At 33.4% G+C, this 21,195-nt stretch overlaps 1 protein-coding gene across 4 annotated transcripts in view; it reads left to right on the forward strand.

The window, feature by feature from the left end:
- The window catches only part of LOC145312204 (monocarboxylate transporter 13-like), a 36,486-nt gene that overhangs the window by 5,506 nt on the left and 9,785 nt on the right, over window positions 1-21,195 (forward strand). The window contains exons 3-16 of one of the 4 annotated variants that reach the window (XM_080151414.1): window positions 1,441-1,473; window positions 2,849-2,930; window positions 4,964-5,037; window positions 5,344-5,401; window positions 6,481-6,522; window positions 6,947-6,974; window positions 7,996-8,114; window positions 8,565-8,634; window positions 9,121-9,217; window positions 14,361-14,411; window positions 15,019-15,159; window positions 17,294-17,372; window positions 17,757-17,850; window positions 18,291-18,346. In XM_080151414.1, coding sequence (XP_080007540.1) covers window positions 1,441-1,473; window positions 2,849-2,930; window positions 4,964-5,037; window positions 5,344-5,401; window positions 6,481-6,522; window positions 6,947-6,974; window positions 7,996-8,114; window positions 8,565-8,634; window positions 9,121-9,217; window positions 14,361-14,411; window positions 15,019-15,159; window positions 17,294-17,372; window positions 17,757-17,850; window positions 18,291-18,346 — 1,024 coding nt within the window. Of the gene's footprint in view, window positions 1-1,440; window positions 1,474-2,848; window positions 2,931-4,963; window positions 5,038-5,343; window positions 5,402-5,956; window positions 6,015-6,480; window positions 6,551-6,946; window positions 6,975-7,995; window positions 8,115-8,564; window positions 8,635-9,120; window positions 9,218-14,360; window positions 14,412-15,018; window positions 15,160-17,293; window positions 17,373-17,756; window positions 17,851-18,290; window positions 18,347-21,195 lie in introns of all 4 variants that reach the window. The other 3 variants (XM_080151415.1, XM_080151413.1, XM_080151412.1) reach the window with 3 other exon arrangements.

The following is a 21,195-nucleotide window of genomic DNA, read 5'->3' on the forward strand; positions in this document are numbered from 1 at the left end:
ATTTTCTGAGGAAAAACTTTTTTTTTTTGCTTCAAAAATAAGAAAATTACAGCTGTTTGAAATTTTTAAGCAAAAAAGGACCTAAAAACAAAGGTTGTTAAATAAAAGGGTGAAGGAAGCGAAAATTGACTTTAACTTACTTAAGGTCGGAAATTCATTATCAAACAGCGGACTTCAACAAAAAAAAAATAGCCCTCTAGCTCTAATAGGAACTGAGATTAAGGTGCTCAATGGGCCCGACTGTTAAGGGTTAAAGAAGATGTGGGGAGGGGGTGAAACGTTCACAGTTAATTTTAGTTTAAGTATTTGTTTTCGAATTATAGAGTGTTGCATACGCTTGTAACTTGTTGTATCTAACCCTCTTGATTTTATTTTTCCGGGTGGGGGGGGGGGATGGATACACCCTACATTCTGCACGCCTCTTGTAGTCATTCTTGCATATTTCAACTCATCCTTAATATAAAGTCATTAAAGTTATCCGATCAATCAAAGGATAATCAATCAGGGAGGGAGAGGACATTGGGCTGTTTATTACACTAGTCTCCAAGGTTTTATAATAACGTTTTCTTATTTGTTAGCTTAACAACTTTGGGGTCTTTTATTGAATTTTGATTGGTTGGTTCAACAAGTTGAGTGATTTCACTCATTAATTGTGAACATCATTATGGATGTACATAAATATATCGTCCATTGTCTAATCCCTTCAGATCCCTGATAATTAATACAATGAAAAAAAGTTAATTTAATAATTCTCTAATATTGATAATTAATATAAATTTTATCTATAAATTTCAGATCTAAATGTACATTTTTTTCATTTATTTGATATAATCAATAAGAAAATAAACGATAAAATGATGTATGTAAACTAGAGATGAATAATTTTGTTTCTCGTATTCATTCGAATCCGGTGGATAGGAACCGGTTCTCATCCATACGAAAAAACTATGTCTAGCATCGTATTATATCCAGTTTTCTACGAATATAGAAATGTACAATCATAAGATTAAAACTAGTTTTTTTAGCCCCGAGGTGCCGGAGTACATTCTATATAATTGTACATTCTATATCCGCGGAAAGCCGTTTATAATACAATACGAGAAATAACTATTATCATCGACGTGGATGTATATCAATTAATTGACCATTGTCTTATCCCTTTACATCCCTGTAGGCAACCTTAGACAGAATTAAAAATAAGAATAAAAGACAATTAATAACTTTTTAAAGGTCGTTAGGTACAGTTCCATAAAAATGACGTCATACTATACAAATGACCAACGGTAGGCCTATGCACAGACTAAATCATTAATGTCAGGCCAGTATATATTTTGATTGACCAATGGCCAGTTTGACGTCATTTTTTATAGGAACTATAAAAAGCTTCAATTGAATAATGGCCAGTATGATGTCATATAAAAAGCTACAATTTTGTTCCAGGTTGAAGAAAATGAGGAAGTCGAAGAAGAAATTCAGGAAACAAAAATTTTCTAAAATTCCATTCTTTCAGATATTTCATTGTTTTTTATTTCTCGAAAAATATATTGATTACCGTATCATAGAAAAATAGTAAGCAAAACCATTAATAGTTATTTCTTGCATCGTATTATAAACAGATTTCCGTGGATGCCGGAGGCTAAAAAAACTGTTTTTAATCTTGTTATTGGACAATTTATATCCGCGGAAAACTGGATATAATACGACGCTAGACATAGTTTTTTTTCGTATGAATGAGAACCGGTTCTAATCCACCGGATATTAATTAATACGAAAAAAATTAAAATTAAAGTACATATGTATATTTTAAACATAGGTGGATCAATTATCTGTATGAGATTTCAGCAATTTTCTTTAACTAGATTTTTAAAACTTTGTAGATAAACTTGCAAATATATAACACTCAAAGTTTTAAAATGAAAAAAGAGTCCTTGATCAGTGATGTGGAGACAGTTTTTGGGAGCAGTCTTTTTTTAAAGCAAAGCTTTCCTATAATTAGGGTCGGTCCGTACGTACTTCCGTAACGGACAGCTCTTAACGTTAATTTAGGCATGTTAGAATTGTCCTATCGATTTTAATTTGGTATGGTAATTTTTGTATTCGTTCCCGAGCCCAAAGTTAAATTGGTCATTACTTTGTGCGGGTCAGGTTTTTTCTAGGGAAGGATTGTTAGCCCCACCCAAACCCCCTAGACTGGGGGAAGTGACCAGAATTCAGTCTGGCATCTACCCTGGGACCTTTCCAGCACAGTAGGACTCTTCTGGTGTAGCTCCCAGGGTCATTGATGCACGGTGCAGGATGGACGGCGTGCACGTACCTGGTCTCCCATCCCAATTTTTGTATTAGTTAGGTACAATTTAGAAAGCGTAGCAACTATATATTTGTTACCAGAATGCCCTTACGTCTATTTAAAACATGTTGTTTTTGAGCATTTTTGACCAAATGTAATAATATAATCTTATTTATCTGATTCAAAATACTGATTCCTATTACAATAAGGTACAATATTATAAGCAAAGCATCTCTATAAGTAAGTCCTAAAAATGTAATGATGTTCCTAAACGTTATCCTTTAATTAAGGAGTTTTGCAACAAATTTACTTATACTAATTCATATTCTGCTTATTTAGTTATGACACTCTGCAAGTGTTAATGTTTGTTTGTCCTATCGTTTCAGAGCTTCACTTTAGTGGATGTTGTCTTCCTTGTTTTGGCTGGATCTAGAGCCGGGTCTTTGCCGGTCAAAAAAAACGGCAATTACTCATCTCTGACTCTATTAGTGTCTAAAAAATTCGGCTCCACATTGCTGTCACTGAGGCAATCTTGTATGTTTAAAGTTTTGTTTATGTGTACAGGAAAGTTTGAAAGGATGGTTGGTGGTAATTGCATCATTTCTTTCTATAGCTCTTCTTGATGGGGTTGGATATACTACAGGTATACTAATCATAGGACACTCACAGAGTTGGATATACTACAGGTATACTAATCATAGGACACTCACAGGGTTGGATATACTACAGGTATACTAATCATAGGACACTCACAGAGTTGGATATACTACAAGTATACTAATCATAGGACACTCACAGAGTTGGATATACTACAGGTATACTAATCATAGGACACTCACAGAGTTGGATATACTACAAGTATACTAATCATAGGACACTCACAGGGTTGGATATACTACAGGTATACTAATCATAGGACACTCACAGAGTTGGATATACTACAGGTATACTAATCATAGGACACTCACAGGGTTGGATATACTACAGGTATACTAATCATAGGACACTCACAGAGTTGGATATACTACAGGTATACTAATCATAGGACACTCTCAGAGTTAGAAATACAACAGGTATACTAATCATGGGACACTCACAGGGTTGGATATACTACAGGTATACTAATCATAGGACACTCACAGAGTTGGATATACTACAGGTATACTAATCATAGGACACTCTCAGAGTTAGAAATACAACAGGTATACTAATCATGGGACACTCACAGGATTGGATATACTACAGGTATACTAATCATAGGACACTCACAGGGTTGGATATACTACAGGTATACTAATCATAGGACACTCACAGAGTTGGATATACTACAGGTATACTAATCATGGGACACTCACAGGATTGGATATACTACAGGTATACTAATCATAGGACTCTCACAGAGTTGGATATACTACAGGTATACTAATCATAGGACACTCACAGAGTTGGATATACTACAAGTATACTAATCATAGGACACTCACAGAGTTGGATATACTACAGGTATACTAATCATAGGACACTCACAGAGTTGGATATACTACAAGTATACTAATCATAGGACACTCACAGAGTTGGATATACTACAGGTATACTAATCATAGGACACTCACAGAGTTGGATATACTACAAGTATACTAATCATAGGACACTCACAAGGTTGGATATACTACAGGTATACTAATCATAGGACACTCACAGAGTTGGATATACTACAAGTATACTAATCATAGGACACTCACAGAGTTGGATATACTACAGGTATACTAATCATAGGACACTCACAGAGTTGGATATACTACAAGTATACTAATCATAGGACACTCACAGAGTTGGATATACTACAAGTATACTAATCATAGGACACTCACAGAGTTGGATATACTACAGGTATACTAATCATAGGACACTCACAGAGTTGGATATACTACAAGTATACTAATCATAGGACACTCACAGAGTTGGATATACTACAGGTATACTAATCATAGGACACTCAAAGAGTTGGATATACTACAAGTATACTAATCATAGGACACTCACAAGGTTGGATATACTACAGGTATACTAATCATAGGACACTCACAGAGTTGGATATACTACAAGTATACTAATCATAGGACACTCACAGAGTTGGATATACTACAGGTATACTAATCATAGGACACTCACAGAGTTGGATATACTACAAGTATACTAATCATAGGACACTCACAGAGTTGGATATACTACAGATATATTAATCATAGGACACTCACAGGGTTGGATATACTACAGGTATACTAATCATAGGACACTTATTTAATATAAGATAAAATAAAGATAACTGTATCCCTTTAAAACCTTATTTTCCCGATGCAAAAACTCTCACATCATGTTGATCAATTTTAAATTGATTAATGTTTTCTGCAGGAATGTAGGCGACATTGGACTGTAAATTATACTGGTTCCTAAAGTTATATAAAAAAACTTTGGGGACTTTTATTGAAAAATATTAACACAATATTGTAGGAAAACAGTGTATAGTGTCCGATAAAAAATGGCGTCATACAATACAAGTGACCAATGAGAGGCCAGTATACAATTTTCATTGGTCAATTACAATTTATACTGGCCTGTCATTTGTAATGTATGACGTCTTTTTTTATTAAACACTATACGCTGTTTCTATTGTAGGTATTCTGCAGAATTCCATGGTGACAGAGTTAGGATCAAACAAGGCAGAAATTGCCTTTTCTGGCAGTCTGCAGGTTTGTTAATCTTTTCAAGAAGATGCACATGACCATTGCATTGTTGGGTAGGTGATTGGTTTGATTCTCGGCCCAAACCGCGATATAACTAAAGAAGCTAAAAGTTGTTTTCAACAATCCCATGTTTGATACATAATAGAGTTAGAAACCTGGTTAAGATGTTTATAGAAAGGTCTATAGTATACATGCCTCTTCAAAAGCTCTTAACATTATGGGGTCTATCTCCAAGATTTCATGTCATTAGGTAGGACGGTTCAAATAGTGAGCAATTTTTTTTCAACACACTTTATGTATGCTCTAATATAGGTTGGTATATACTCTTTATCTGGACCTTTAATTGGCAGAATGGTGACAGAATGGGGCAACAGGAAATTTGACAAAATCATATCTAAAAGTTAAATCATCTAAATCATAATCATTGACTTTTCAAAGCAAACAGGTTTCTTTTGTTGTCATTAATGGGTTCGTGGTGCTAATGATACTATCAGGAAGTGTACATGCATTGAACAATAGACATACTCAAAGAACTACTATTTTAACTCTTTAACAAACAATGATTGTGAATTCAAAGGGTTGGTTGTCTTAATGCACATAATTAAGAAATAGTGACTTTACCTAACCCCTAGCCTGATGGGGCACACTAAAAATCGGACCAGCGTTTTGCAAGATTTTAAGCCTCATGGGATGGACGGGCTCCCCCCAATGGAAAATAGGAAGGGGATAAAGAAAAAATATTTTCGTGTGTTAATAGGGGGGGGGGGGGGTTAGGTTATATTTGGTACATGGTAACACAAAGGGAATTAGCATAAAAAAAAAAATAAAAAAAAACCTTCTATTTTTAAAATAAGGGGGCGAGGTTTCTGTGCTTGCGTGTCTCTTTAAAGGAAAGCACCGATAAGTCATTGAAACTTTTTTCTAGGTTGGTGTGTATTGCCTCTCAGGACCATTTGTGAGCAGATTAATAAATGAATGGGGAAACAGGAAAATATTTAATCATCATCTCACATAATCATTTCAATCATCCACCACAAGGTTGCTTATATCCAAAGTAGCTATATTCAAGAATTTTCAGTTTGGCAATAGGAATTTTGATGAGTGAGTTAAGTTAAATTTAGGTAGGAAAGGGATAATAAATCATACTGGTCTAATTTGTTGGTTATTTGAAACAAGCAGTGCCCAAATTTTTCCACCAATAAATTTAATATACAGAAAGGATAACTCAAATTATAATTACAACAATTTATCATCCATTGTCTTATTCCTTAAGACCCCTTGGTTAGATTAAGTAAGGTTTTGAGTGTTATAGCTATCTTTGTAGCTACTTTTTTTTGTAAAATGCAAAAACTATACCGTTTAAATAAAGTTAAAGACTTTATACTATTTAAGTTTAAAGAAAATTGCACTTCTAAAATTGTAAATCTATGATTATGTGAAAATTACTGCACAGGCCAGTGTGTATAATAGGAGCCTTATTATCTGGAATAGGTATGCTTGGAGCAAGCTTTGGAACTAGGTAATCTATAGTCTATATTATAGAAGCCTTACTATCTGGAATTTAGAGCTAGCTTTGAAACTAGGTAATCTATAGTTTGTATTATAGGAGCCTTAATATCTGGAATAGGTATGCTTGGAGCTAGCTTTAGAACTAGGTAATCTATAGTTTAAATCATATGAGCCTTAGTATTTGGAATAGGTATGCTTGGAGATAGCTTTGGAACTAGGTAATCTATAGTTTATATCATAGAAGTCTAACTATCTAGAATAGGTATGCTTGGAGCCAGCTGTGAAACTAGGTAATCTATAGTTTGTATCATAGGAGCCTTAGTATCTGGAATAGGTATGCTCGGAGCTAGCTTTAGAACTAGGTAATCTATAGTTTGAATCATATGAGCCTTAGTATTTGGAATAGGTATGCTTGGAGCTAGCTTTGGAACTAGGTAATCTATATTTTGTATCATAGGAGCCTTGTTATTTGGAATAGGTATGCTTGGAGCAAGCTTTAGAACTAGGTAATCTATAGTTTGTTTCATAGGAGCATTACTATCTGGAATAGGTATGCTTGGAGTAAGCTTTGGAACTAGGTAATTTATAGTTTGTATAATACGAGACCTACTATCTGGAATAGGTATGCTTGGAGCCAGCTTTGGAACTAGGTAATCTATAGTTTGTATCAGAGGAGCCTTACTATCTGGAATTTAGAGCTAGCTTTGAAACTAGGTAATCTATAGTTTGTATCATACTTACTATCTAGAATAGGTATGATTGGAAATAGCTGTAACTAGGTAATCTATAGTTTGTATCATAGGAGCCTTACTATCTGGAATAGGTATGCTTGGAGCAATCTTTGTAACTAGGTAATCTATAGTTTGTATCATAGGAGCCTTGTTATCTGGAATAGGTGTGTTTGGAGCTAGATTTGGAACTATGTAATCTATAGTTTGTATCAGAGGAGCCTTACTATCTGGAATAGATATGTTTGGAGCTAGATTTGGAACTAGGTAATCTATAGTTTGTATCAGAGGAGCCTTACTATCTGGAATAGATATGTTTGGAGCTAGATTTGGAACTATGTAATCTATAGTTTGTATCAGAGGAGCCTTACTATCTGGAATAGATATGTTTGGAGCTAGATTTGGAACTAGGTAATCTATAGTTTGTATCAGAGGAGCCTTACTATCTGGAATAGGTATGCTTGGAGCCAGCTTTGGAACTAGTTAATCTATAGTTTGTATCATAGGAGTCTAACTATCTGAAATAGGTATGCTTTGAGCTAGATTTGGAACTAGATTATGGACATTATATTTTCCTTAATAACTTTTTTTATAATATTAATATGATCTTGATGCATTTTCATGATAAGAAATATTTTTAGGGTTTCCTAAGTCTTATTTTTTCCTGTATTTCTATGTAAGACTAGCCTCATAAACTTTGGAAAATTCTATCCTATCAATTTTCTAGTTTGGGGTCAGTACTGGTTGGGTACAGTGTGATTTCTGGTGCTGGGTTTGGAATGATGTATCTACCAAGTGTTACTGGCTCTGCACCATTCTTCAGCAAACGAAGATCATTGGCTATGGGTAATTGTTATGTTTTTAAAAAGTATAAATGTTGTTATGTGTGTCTGTCAGTGCAAAAAAAATTTAATTAGTAATAATTAGGAAAATTAAAGAAAGATATATAAAGGTATTTTAAATTATGATTTCCCACTAGTATTTTGTTAAAACCCCTCAGAAATAAACTAAGGAAATGAAATGCTTAAATTCTTCTGTGCTTATTGGCTGGTTCGCCACCACCCCCCCTCCCCCCCTTCCCACTATCAACTTTTATATATAAAAATAATATAGACTAAAACCATACTGGGATCTAATTGATGTTTTTTTTTAAAAAAGAACGCAATAGTTTCTGCTTTAATGAAAATCTTACTATGTATAATTAGATAACCTTATAACAACTGTCTTAAGTCAAATGCAAGACATGAGTTTTGTCCATGGATTATTTTAGAAATAATCATATTGATGTTATTTTAGCTATCTGTTTGTGTGGAAGTGGAGTAGGAACATTTTTGATGGCACCCATCACAGAAGAAATTCTAGACAGGTTTCCTTTAATTATGAAAAGCAAATGTAGTAAATGAGTAAATGTAATAATTAATGGTCAGATTCCCTCAATTTCTTTTGCCAAACATTGATCCCCTCCCCACTCCATATATTTCTAAATAAATTTAGAATAAGTGGTAGGAAGTGGTGTGGTTTTGTTGGAGACTTGTATTTTACTTTGAGTCAGATTATGTTAGGTTTGAGAAAGGTCCCCCCCCCCAAAAAAAAAGGGTTTGACATAATAAAAAAACCACCCTTATTTAAATACTAGGGAAAAGAGATGGGTTCCTGTGCTTTTTGGGCACTTTGAGGGAAAGCACCCAGAAATGACATAGGATATTAAAATATACCAGTACTTTTAGAATTATTATTAAAAAACAAATAAAGTTATGAGAAATTCATAAAATGAAATAGGTAATAATTTTACAAAATTAAATGAATGAAAAGTTAAAATCTTTTGACTTTAATGATTTTAAAAATATTTTAGTCATGGATGGAGATGGGTGATGAGATTCCTGTCAAGTTTATGTTTTATGTGTATATTCTGTGGATTATGTATGTTTCCTAGCCCTAGATCTACCCAGGTAAGATTTGTATCAAGTTTATACTTTAATAGTATATTTTGTGGATTATGGATTTTTTCTAGCCCTAGTTATACCCAGGTAAGATTTGTATAAAGTTTTTGCTTTATGGATATTGTTTGTGTATTTTGTATATTTCCTAGCCCTAGATCTACCCATGTAAGATTTGTATCAAGTTTATGCTTTATGTGTATATTCTGTGGATTATGTATGATTCCTAGCCCTAGATCTACCCAGGTAAGATTTGTATCAAGTTTATGTTTTATGTGTATATTCTGTGGATTATGTATGTTTTGAAGCCCTAGATCTACCCAAGTAAGATTTATATCAAGTTTATACTTTTTAAAAATATTCTATGGATTATGTATGTTTCCTAGCCCTAGATCTACCCAGGTAAGATATGTATCAATTTTATACTTTATGTGTATATTCTGTGGATTATGTATGTTTCCTAGCCCTAGATCTACCCAGGTAAGATTTGTATCAAGTATATGTAAATATTTTGTGGATTATGTAGGTTTCCTTGCCCTAGATCTACCCAGGTATGATTTGTATCAAGTTTATACTTTATGTGTATATTCTGTGGATTATGTATGTTTTCTAGCCCTAGATCTACCCAGGTAAGATTTGTATCAAGTTTATACTTTATGTGTATATTTTGTGGATTATGTAGGTTTCCTAGCCCTAGATCTACTCAGGTATGATTTGTATCAAGTTTATACTTTATGTGTATATTTTGTGGATTATGTATGTTTCCTAGCCCTAGATCTACCCAGGTATGATTTGTATCAAGTTTATGCTTTATGTGAATATTTTGTGGATTATGTATGTTTCCTATCCCTAGATCTACCCAGGTAAGATATGTATCAAGTATATGTGAATATTTTGTGGATTATGTAGGTTTTCTAGCCCTAGCTCTACCCAGGCAAGATATTTGGAGGCCATTTTCTGTCTTAGGAAAAAAACAGCTATTAATTGGACTTTATTTATATTATTTGTCTATTTACAAAAAAAAAGTTGTATATTTTTCCATAATATAAAATAAATGTGTACTTTAATAAAGGTGAATAACCCCATCTTTACTAATCCAGGGATCTAAAGGGATAGGGCAATAGCCGATAAATTGATTTACATCCACAATTATGAAACACAAAGTTACCCCTTCTGTAGATTACAAATAGTGTTTGAAACGTTCTGACACTCAACTTAATGAACCAACTAACCAATCAAAATTTGATATATGTCCCCAAAGTTGTTAAGAAATAGATATTATAAAACTTTGGAGACTAATGTAATAGACAGCCCAATGTCCTCTCCCTCCCTGCTACCAATCACACACAAAATCTTCCAATCAATAATTGCAAATCTATTCCATTTATGGGCGTACGGATGGGGGGTAGTGTAGATATAACTCTGGACAAAATACCCTAGAGGGACTAGATTACTACCTTACTATTTCAGAAACATGTCATTAGTTACAACCCCCTACCCTAGTTAACGCTATCATCTTAAAAATAAAAAAATAAATTGCTAATACAATATGCCCGAAACCCCCTTAATTTTGTACTTATCGAGTCAAACCTAATTTGGTTTTAAAAGAAAAAAACTTATTTTTATTCAAAGTGTATTACTCCAACCCTGCAGGGCTCTTCTAACTATATAACTTTGCCTAACCTAACCTTAAATAAGCATCAAAATATGTCTTGTATAAAATATGCAATATGAGTGAAATAACCCAAATATTTGCGCGCTTCGCGCACCCCCTTTTAAAATTGTTGTGCCTGCTATGATTCTATTCACACACATTCCTTTCTATAATTGATTTTTTTGTCTAAAAAATTTCCCCCAATTTTAAAAGCGAAGCTTTTCTATAATTAGGGTCGATCCGTCCGTCCGTCCGTCCGCCTGGAATGGATATATTTTTTTTCGTTAATTTATGCATGTTAGAATTGTCCTATCAATAGTAAACTTTACATGGTGATTCCTGTAGTAGTTAGGTACGATTTAGAAAGCGCAGCTCTATAATCTTTGCCAGAATGTTCGTACGTACATTTTAAACATGTTGATTTTTAACTTTTTTAACAACAAATATTTATGTGATATTATGATCTGTTCTGATTTTTGGAATACTGATTCCTATGACAACAAAGTACAATGCTATAAGCGGAGCAATATATTAAAGTACTAAACATATAAGTATGTCCTTTAACATTATCCTGTATTTAAGCAGTTTTTATACAAATTTACTTACAATTTTGTTTCGAATGTTATACATTTATATTCTGATTATTTAGTTCTTACACTCTAGATGTAATAATGTTCGTTTGTCCTACCGTTTCAGAGCTTCGCTTTTGTGGATGTTGTTATACTAGTTAATATACTTTTTGTACTCTTTTTATTATAGTAGCGAAGCTATTCTTTAAGTCACTTTGTCTGTCTGTACGTCAATTAAAAGCCTGCTTTTTTTGAGCTTATCCTTATGATCAATAAGTAACTATTCTAAAATTTGTATGTCCGTCACAGGCGAAATGTTATTTGCTCCGCTCCTATAGAAGATAAACGACTATATTTTTTGTGAGACTAAATACCTCTGGCATTGCATTGATTATGAACTGAGGTTTAATTCTGTGCTTCGCTCTTTATTGATGACGTCATCTTTGTTTCTGGTAAGTCTATAAATCAAAATACATAAAATTGTACTTATTTCTTCAGTAGTTTAGAACCTGTAATACCTGATGTCATTTTGACTATAATAACAAATTTATACCGTTTTAATACAAATATACATCTTTATTACATTAAAATTTGATTAACGGCTACGCCCCTAGAGGCCTCTAGCGGAACGTAAAATGTTTTCGTTTCAATCTATTTTAGGATCAACGTTTACCAAAAAATATCTAAAAGACCGATTATATATATTTTTCTCTTGGGAGTTTGGTGGTACTCTCCCCCAAAATAGTTATAAACCTTCTCAGGACCTATTAGAAGCTACACTGTACCGGGGAGAACCGTATCGGTTCAGCGGTTAGCGAGATCCTTTGGGACTCACGGAAAGAGTCAAGTTTAATAATCCAATTTCTTATTTTAGATTTTAAAAGAAAAAGTAAAAAAAAATTTGGGGGGGGATTTTCCATTTTTTTTGGGGGGTTTTGGGTGTCATATCCCCCAAGTAAATAGTTATATACCTTCCCGGGACCTACGAAAAGCTACCCTGTTAAGGTTAAGCGGTTAGCGAGATCCTTCGGTACAAACACACAGACACACAAACTCACAGACATCCTGTTAATTTAGTATAAGGATTATTAGAAAAGATAGCATTAAAGAAATGCATAAAAATTGAACTACTTTTATGTGTAACATCTCTAGGTTTTGATTAAATACAGAATGAAAATAGATAAATCAATTACAGGTCTATTTATAAGAATGGAAAATTTCCAGTTCTTATAAGGATGACAACATCCTTAAAAGCAAAATGAAAAATCTCACAAACGAACATTAACAATAACAACAGATCTATAGTATAGATGTATATACAGACAACTACCTCCCTTTATTTTTCAAAGACCTTTTTTGTCTGCTTGTAAATTAGTTTCTGCTACTTGGCTGTGTTAATATAAGCAACACCATTGGTTGATTTTCAATGACCCAATAGAAAGGTTGCGCAAAGTGGTTGCAATGGAGGGATACAGTTATTTAACCCTTTCTCCCTCTAGTTTTTTACTCTAATAACAAAACTAGAGTGATATAGGGAATCGGGATCTTAAGGGATAAGACAATTTCGGATAGATTAATGTACATTGTACGTACATCCAATTAGAATATGATAAATACAGGATAATCTACATAGCCTTACATATATTTTGGCCTTGAGTACAGAAATGCATTGACTATAATTTTATGTTTTGTAGTCCTAGTAATCCCCTTTCCAAAAAATAGATAGGATACTCTTATTAGTAATCCTTATCCTAAAGTAACAGGATGTTTGTTTGTTTGTCTGTGTGGCTGTGTGTCTGTACCAAAGGATCTCGCTAACCGCTGAACCAAACGGGTTCTCCTTAACAGGGTAGCTTCTCATAGGTCCCGGGAAGGTTTATAACTATTTTCTTGGGGGGTGGGACACCCCCAACCCCCAAAAAAAATGAAAAATACCCCCCTCCAAATTTTTTTAATTTTTTAAAACTAAAATTTAAAATGATGGGGGGGGGGGGCAGGCACCTGCCTCCCCCCCCCAAAAAAAAAATAAGAAATTGGCATATTAAAATCGACTACCCCCTCCTCAAGTGCCGCTAAAGGCCTCTAGGGGCGTAGTTGCTAGTGATTATATATAGCTGCTACGCTTTCTAAATTGACTGAACTGCTACAGAAATCATCGAAAGCAAAGTTTGAAAATAAATAGGACAATCAGCTACGGACGGACGGTGAAACGAACAACGAACTTTGCTTTGCTTTTAAAAATATTTTATAATCACTTTTCCCTTTTTTGTTGAGAAATTAATCTAATAAACGCGCAAAAGAAAAATTTATTGAACAACGTAAGTAGATATTTATTTTGTATAAAAGTAAAAAGATGTGTGTTTGTCTGTCTGTAGATGAAATCTCGCTGACAGAGGTAAATCTAGAGGTCAATTGATGTTTTAACGAATACAACTGCACATAAATCTCGTTTAATCGGGGTTCAGCAGCAGCCTTTTTTTTGCGAAACAAATCTTCTGCTAGCCGCTATAATTTACAGCCATATAAAATTTATTGAACGGGCAGCTGAATTCCTAAAGTTAAATAGAAGCAAACTAGCTGCCAGCATTTTAAAATTTCGCTGCCGTAAAATAGTTATTTAGACAAACTTGCAGCTGCTCCAAAAAATGAAAATCTGCGAAGGCCAGAATTTAATTTCTCGTATTCATTCGAATCCGGTGGATAGGAACCGGTTCTCATCCATACGAAAAAACTATGTCTAGCATCGTATTATAAACGGCTTTCTACGAATATAAAAATGTACAATCATAAGATTAAAACCAGTTTTTTTAGTCCGTCCCTTCGGCACCTCGGGGCTAAAAAACTGGTTTTAATCTTATAATTGTACATTCTATATCCGCGGAAAGCCGTTTATAATACGATGAAAGAAATAACTATTATATTTTATTTTCAGGAAAATAAAGTGAAAACTATTAGAGTTAGGGAGGAGACAACTGGAGAAAAGGTTAGTTACAATTTATGATGCTTTCAATTTTAATGTTTAAATGATTTATTCATCTTATGGAAAAAAATCATACATTTGTGAACCACGTGATTAGGGGTAATTCAAATCTAGTGCCCGCTAAGAGGCATCTAGTGGCACTTGAGGGGGCGGGGGAGTTGTAATACTCTCACACAATATAACTACAAACCGTGAGAAGCTACACTAAAAAGGAGAACCATATCGGGTCAGTGGTTAACGAGATCCTTCGTAAACTGACAGACGCAGATCCATTTGCTAAATTATATAATGATTACAAATTTTCTAAATGATTTTATTTCCTCCAGAAAAACTAACATTTTTTTCCATTATGGCTTTGAAACTGATTATTATCCGCAGGATTTGAACTGGTTCTCGGCCATATTGAAAAATCATGTATAGCATCGTATTACAGACAATTTTGAACGAATAATAAGATAAAAAATATAAAATTTATACCAATTTTGTTGGCCCGTGCCTTCAGCACCTCGAGGCTAGCAAAACTGGTTTAAATCCTTATTTTTTTCTTTTTAATATCCGCAGAAGGCTGACTATAATACTATGCGATAAATAATTAAACCTATATTTTTAGTTGAGAGCCAGATACAGATTCATAAATCCAATTCTGATGGAGCACCGAAACTTCCCAACATTTATGTTGGTTGTATTGGCGGATTTCTTTGCATTTCTCAGCATATACATTCCTTTCTCATACCTACCACCTCTAGCTCAGGTTAATATGATGATTCCTGCAATAGTTAGGTACAATATATAAACTTTTCATCATTTCTGTTAGTTGAATTGGCGGATTTCCTTGCATTTCTCAGCATATACATTCCTTTCTCATAACTACCACCTCTAGCTCAGGTTAATATGATGATTCCTGTGGTAGTTAGGTACAATATATTTGCATTTCTCAGCATATACATTCCTTTCTCATACCTACCACCTCTAGCTCAGGTTAATATGATGATTCCTGTAATAGTTAGGTACAATGTATTTGCATTTCTCAGCATATACATTCCTTTCTCATACCTACCACCTCTAGCTCAGGTTAATATGATGATTCCTGTAATAGTTAGGTACAATGTATTTGCATTTCTCAGCATATACATTCCTTTCTCATACCTACCACCTCTAGCTCAGGTTAAAGGAACCATGCAAGAAATATACCGCTTTAACTGCTGAAATACTGCCACGAGTAGACCCAATACCCAAAATTTGAAGCCTCCAGCTTCAAAAACAAAAAAAGTTATAGACATTTCAAAATCATATTTTGCTAATAATAGAATTTTCATTATTAAAATACGTCGCCTAGAAAGAAAATTATAAGCTTATTCTTTGCAGAAACTTAGGATGCCAGTAACTGATAACATTTTTACTATAAAAACACTCTTCTTTATAATCAAAATCATTAAAATAAATTCAGTTTAATTGCGTTGTATTGAGAGTACTGTAGCATGAGAATGCCACCCTTTAGGATTTCCAGCCAATCAGAAGTCTGAGTTCGCGCTAAGTCCACTGAACAATTAATGACAGCTGAGCATCTGTATTACTTACATTAGTTAAATTTTTTCCCACTATGATTTTACGCTTTCAAACGCAATTTAAACCGAATTTTTAAAAGATATTTTGACTATAAAAAAGGGTGTTTTTATTGAAAAAATGTAATCAGTTACTGGCAGTCTAAATTTCTGACAAAGATAAGCTATTAATTTCGCTTCCAGGCGACATAATTTAATATTGAATTTTCAATCATAAGCATTCAAAATCTTTCAAAATTTTCATTGTACTAAAATAATCATTTTGAAATGTCTGTAACTTTTTTGTTATTGAAGCTGAATGCTTCAAATTTTGGATATTTGGTCTACTCGTGGCAGGCTTTCAGCAGTTAGGGCGGGGTATTTCTTGCAGGGTTCCTTTAATATGATGATTCCTGTAAGAGTTAGGTACAATATAGAAACTTTCCTACATTTCTGTTAATTGTACCAACACCTAAATCTGTGGTTTACAATTGAAGCCTTTAAAAATGACGTCATACTGGCCTACCACTAGTCAATTAAAATGTTAACTGGCCTGCCATTGGTAATTTAGTCTGTGCAGCAATAGCCTATCATTGGTCATTTTTTAAATTCTTTTATAGGGGCTATAAAAGCTTCTTTACATTTAAAAAAAAAAAAACTTAATTTGGTTATGCTAGAATTGTCCTATCGATTTTAAACTTGATATGATATGATGATTCCTTTAATTGTTAGGTACAATGTATATAACAACTCTATAATGATGATTTTGGGCTTTTTTCTAACACAACATGAGTTGTTACTTCAAATTTGATAATGTTTGTTTGTCTGTATTATCTGAGTGATTTTTTAAGATTTTTATGGATTTTGGAATAAAAAATAAAGTATTTAAACTGGAAAAAAAGTTTATTGCCTTTTTATAATTTCAAATAATTTTTTCCTAAAGAATTATTTTATTTTTCTATGATTAGGAAATTTAGAAAATTTTTGATGCATTTTTGATTTAATCAGCAGGATGGCATTAGATTGTAACAATTTTATCAAATCTTTTGCAAAACTTAGTAATTTATTTTTTTGCTTCTTCAGTTTTTTTGAATTAGGAAATTTTATATGTCATTTTAATACCTATAGTTGGAAGTTTTTCTTCAAATTTTGAAGTTACAAAAATTGATTTTATCTTCATATATTATGACACAAAAAAGCATATAATATTAACTTACTAAATTTGTGTGTAAGAACTCTTTCGAGGTGATGAAAAATTAGTTTTCTTCAAAATATCTATCAAATGCTTTGTGGACATCTAATTGAATAAAATTAAAAAAATATCTAACAGATTTTATTTTTTAGTCGAATAACATTTCTTCATCAGATGCCGCCTTTCTTATTTCTGGGGGTGGAATTAGCAATATGCTTGGTCGTTTAGCAGGTATACAGATAGATAGATAGATAGATAAATAAATAGATAGCCTTTCTTATTTCTGGGGTTGGAATTTGCAATATGCTTGGTCGATTAGCAGGTACACAGATAAATAGATAGATAGACAGATAGACAGATAGACAGATAGATAGATATATAGATAGATAGATAGATAGATATCCTTTCTTATTTCTGGGGTTGGAAATGGCAATATGCTTGGTCGATTAGCAGGTATACAGATAGATAGATAGATAGTATTAAGGGTGATAAAAAAAACAATCCCTCACAAATTTCATTATAATCACTACAATTTTGGTTAACTTTTTTATTTTGGTTAATTTATTTAATGCTCAAACAATGAAAATAAGAAAAAAATATTGAATTTTCTTTCAGGTGGCTGGATGTGTGATTTTGACAACTTGCATCCTCTAAGTATTGTCCTAGTAGCCATAACTATGTCATGTCCTCCAGCTTTCATGCTTACATGGTAAGATTTTGACACTCTACATCCTCTAAGTATTGTCCTAGTAGCCATAACTAAGTCATGTCCTCCAGCTTTCATGCTTACATGGTAAGATTTTGACACTCTGCATCCTCTAAGTATTGTCCTAGTAGCCATAACTATGTCATATCCTCCAGCTTTCATGCTTACATGGTAAGATTTAGACACTCTACATCCTCTAAGTATTGTCCTAGTAGCCATAACTATGTCATATCCTCCAGCTTTCATGCTTACATGGTAAGATTTTGGCAACCTGTCCTGGGGTTAGTAAGTACTTTCGGTACAGACATACACACAGACAAATACACTAATTGTAATCTACAGAAGGGGTAATTTGTGTATAATCATTGAGGATTTACATAAATTTATCGGCCATTGTCTTATCCCTTTAGATCTCTGAATTCTAATTATGTCTTATTTTTAAGGGTGACAAAATACAGTTACATGTTGTCAACCTTTTTCTTCTATGGTATCTGTACAGGTAAAAGCACTTCACAGCAAAGCTTTTCTATAATTGAGGTCCATTGGGCATGTTAGAATTATCCTATTGATTTAAAACTTATCCCTGTACAACAGGGGCGTCCAAGCTTTTTTTTTAGGTGGGGGTAAAAAATTTTAGGGGGGGGGATAAAATGGCGCGCGAAGCGCGCCGAAATTTTTTAAAAATTCGGGTAAAATTTGATTGGGGGGGGTAATTACCCCCCCTAAAGTCTGTTGGGGGGGGGTAAATACTCCCCCCAAATCTGTTGGGGGGGGGGTAATTACCCCCCCCAAACTAATTTACCCCGGGGGTAAAATTTTTGGGGGGGGTAATTTAATTATGTAAAAAAAGCACCTACCTAATCTATTAAGTTAATAAGTACTATCCTATAACATAAAGTAGTAAGTAAGGTTTATTTGATTATAGCTTCAGATTTCATTACTTTTAATACTGAGTTCTCCTTTTTAGGAAAGCTTCACATAGATCCCATGATGGTTCCACACTATTATAGGTCAATCCTTTGAGTGGTTTTAGGTTATTTTTCTCCTCCCTTTTTACCCTTTAGAAAACACGAGTTCGTAGATGCTAAGGGCGCCACTACTATTCAAATATATAGTAGTATCTCATTCTTTAGAACATAAAAATACAATAATTAACTCACTAACCAATGAACCAATATGATTATACTTTAAAGTGAAGCGTCTTATAGGTCCTGGTAAGTTTTATAACTAGTTTTGAGACACCATGACATCCTCCCAAAAGAAATCGCCTATAGAAATTCTTTTTCATTATTTAATGAAATATTTAATTTAGTTAGGTATCTATTTTATGGAATCTTCAGTGCTTTACAATTACATCATAGATCCCCGGGATGGTTTTAGCCCTTATAAAGGCCCAAGCAAATAAAACATGATCAAACTATTAAATTTTTTGTTATCATGGTTAAGAACTGTTTAAACTGGTTGGACTATATTGGGGTATAGTCCCTTTTGTGGCAATGCTCTTTAAGGGGCGTTTCTTCGTTTTTTTCACACAAGCTTCTCTCCTATTTCTAGCCCCTGCGGGGGGCCAATTGCTTAACCATGTGGGGCAATTACCTAAACCAATATAACCTATCCTAAAATAAACTATCAGTAAATTAGTAATCAGTAATTACCCCCCCCAAAATGGTTTGGGGGGGGTAAATACCCCCCCCAAAATCGTTTGGGGGTGCCAAATGGCCCATTACCCCCCCCCCCCCCCTTGGACGCCTATGCTGTACAACTTAGAAAGCATAGAAACTATATAAGCAGTAGGCTATAAAAGTTTTCCGGAATTTTAATAAATATAATAGATTTGAAATCTGCATAAAATTTTAAGGATTTTTTATAAAATTCGTTTTTTATATAATTCATTATTTAAAAGCGCAAATCCAATTTTAGTTAATAAATTTTGACCAATAGGATAGGTGGATTGGAAACTACCTGCGCTCTAATTGGTTGAATGATGTACGTCACTTAAGCTTCTCCAATCAGAGCGCAGATAGTTTTCAATCCACCAATCACAGATGTCAAAATTATTTAACTTAATTTGTATTTGCGCTTATAGATAAAGAATTATACAAAAAACGAATTTTATAAAAATTCCTTAAAATTTTATGCAGATTTCAAATCTATTATATTTATTAAAATTCCGGAAAACTTTTATAGCCTAATAAGCAGTACTAAAAGTCAGAATGTTCATTTAAGCATGATGACTTTTTAGAAACAAGTAAACTAATGGTGTTAATACAGAGACATCGCTAGTTGAATAAATATATATTCAAGATTAATATTCCCCTATGCACCCCAGAATCGTCTTGAGAAAATCCGTAAAATTCAAAAATGAAAGGGTTAATATAACCCTTCGCACAGGAAGTTGAAATTTAAGCCTAATATGTTATTTCTGACCGATATCTAGCCGTTCAATTAAATTCGGACGTTTAATATAATTGAAAAAGGGAATATAACTCAACGTTCGCTGGCCGTAGAAAAATAATAAAATTTTGAAAATTTAATTGGGAACGTTCTCATAAATATTGTTTAAAATATTCACGCAACCTATTTTTCTGTTTTAGTTTTCCGGAATTTGATTTAGCAAATAATAATTGCCGTTTATTTATATAAAGTAGTAAGAGTTTTTTGTCTGTTCGGGATCTTGCTAACTGTTGAGCTTTTTAGTAAACTAGCGGCTGCGCCCCTAGCATCTAGGGGCATTTCATTCGAAGGGAAATGGAAGGGTAAAAAATAATAATAGCTTAAAACCATAATTAGACTTATTTGTAAAAACAAAATAGCCTAAATCCATGCTAAGGCTAAGGAGAACCATATCGATTCAGTGGCTAGCGAGATCCTTCGCTACAAACAAAAAAAGCTTAGTACTTTGTATTTAGGTATACAATTTGCAAAATATATCTAATTAGACTTTTAGGTTTTAACACTTAAAAAGTTAAAATAATGAAAGAACCTATTTTATTAAATGCTCATATTTAAACTTCCTATTGTAAAGGATTATAAGGGGTGCGGTGTTCACAGGGATTTTACCCCCCCCCCCCCCCCCATATTCGATTGAATATGATTTACTTTACAGTTTACTACCATTCTCTGAAAAAATAATAAAAAAGGTAAAACAAGGCCAATAAAATCTAAAATGATACATTTATATAGTTCATAGAAGCGAAGCTCCTCTATAATTAGGTTTAGCCAGTTAATTATTAAACAGCTTCCTTAAAATTAAGTTATCCATCTTAGGTAAGCTTCATATAGGTCCCCGTATAGTTTAAGGCAAACCATAAGGGATAAGACAATGAGCGATAAATTTATTTACATCCC

This window comes from Acartia tonsa, chromosome 2 (assembly GCF_053477335.1).
Source record: "Acartia tonsa isolate MP-2025a chromosome 2, ASM5347733v1, whole genome shotgun sequence".
Classification (NCBI taxonomy): Eukaryota; Metazoa; Arthropoda; class Copepoda; order Calanoida; family Acartiidae; genus Acartia; species Acartia tonsa.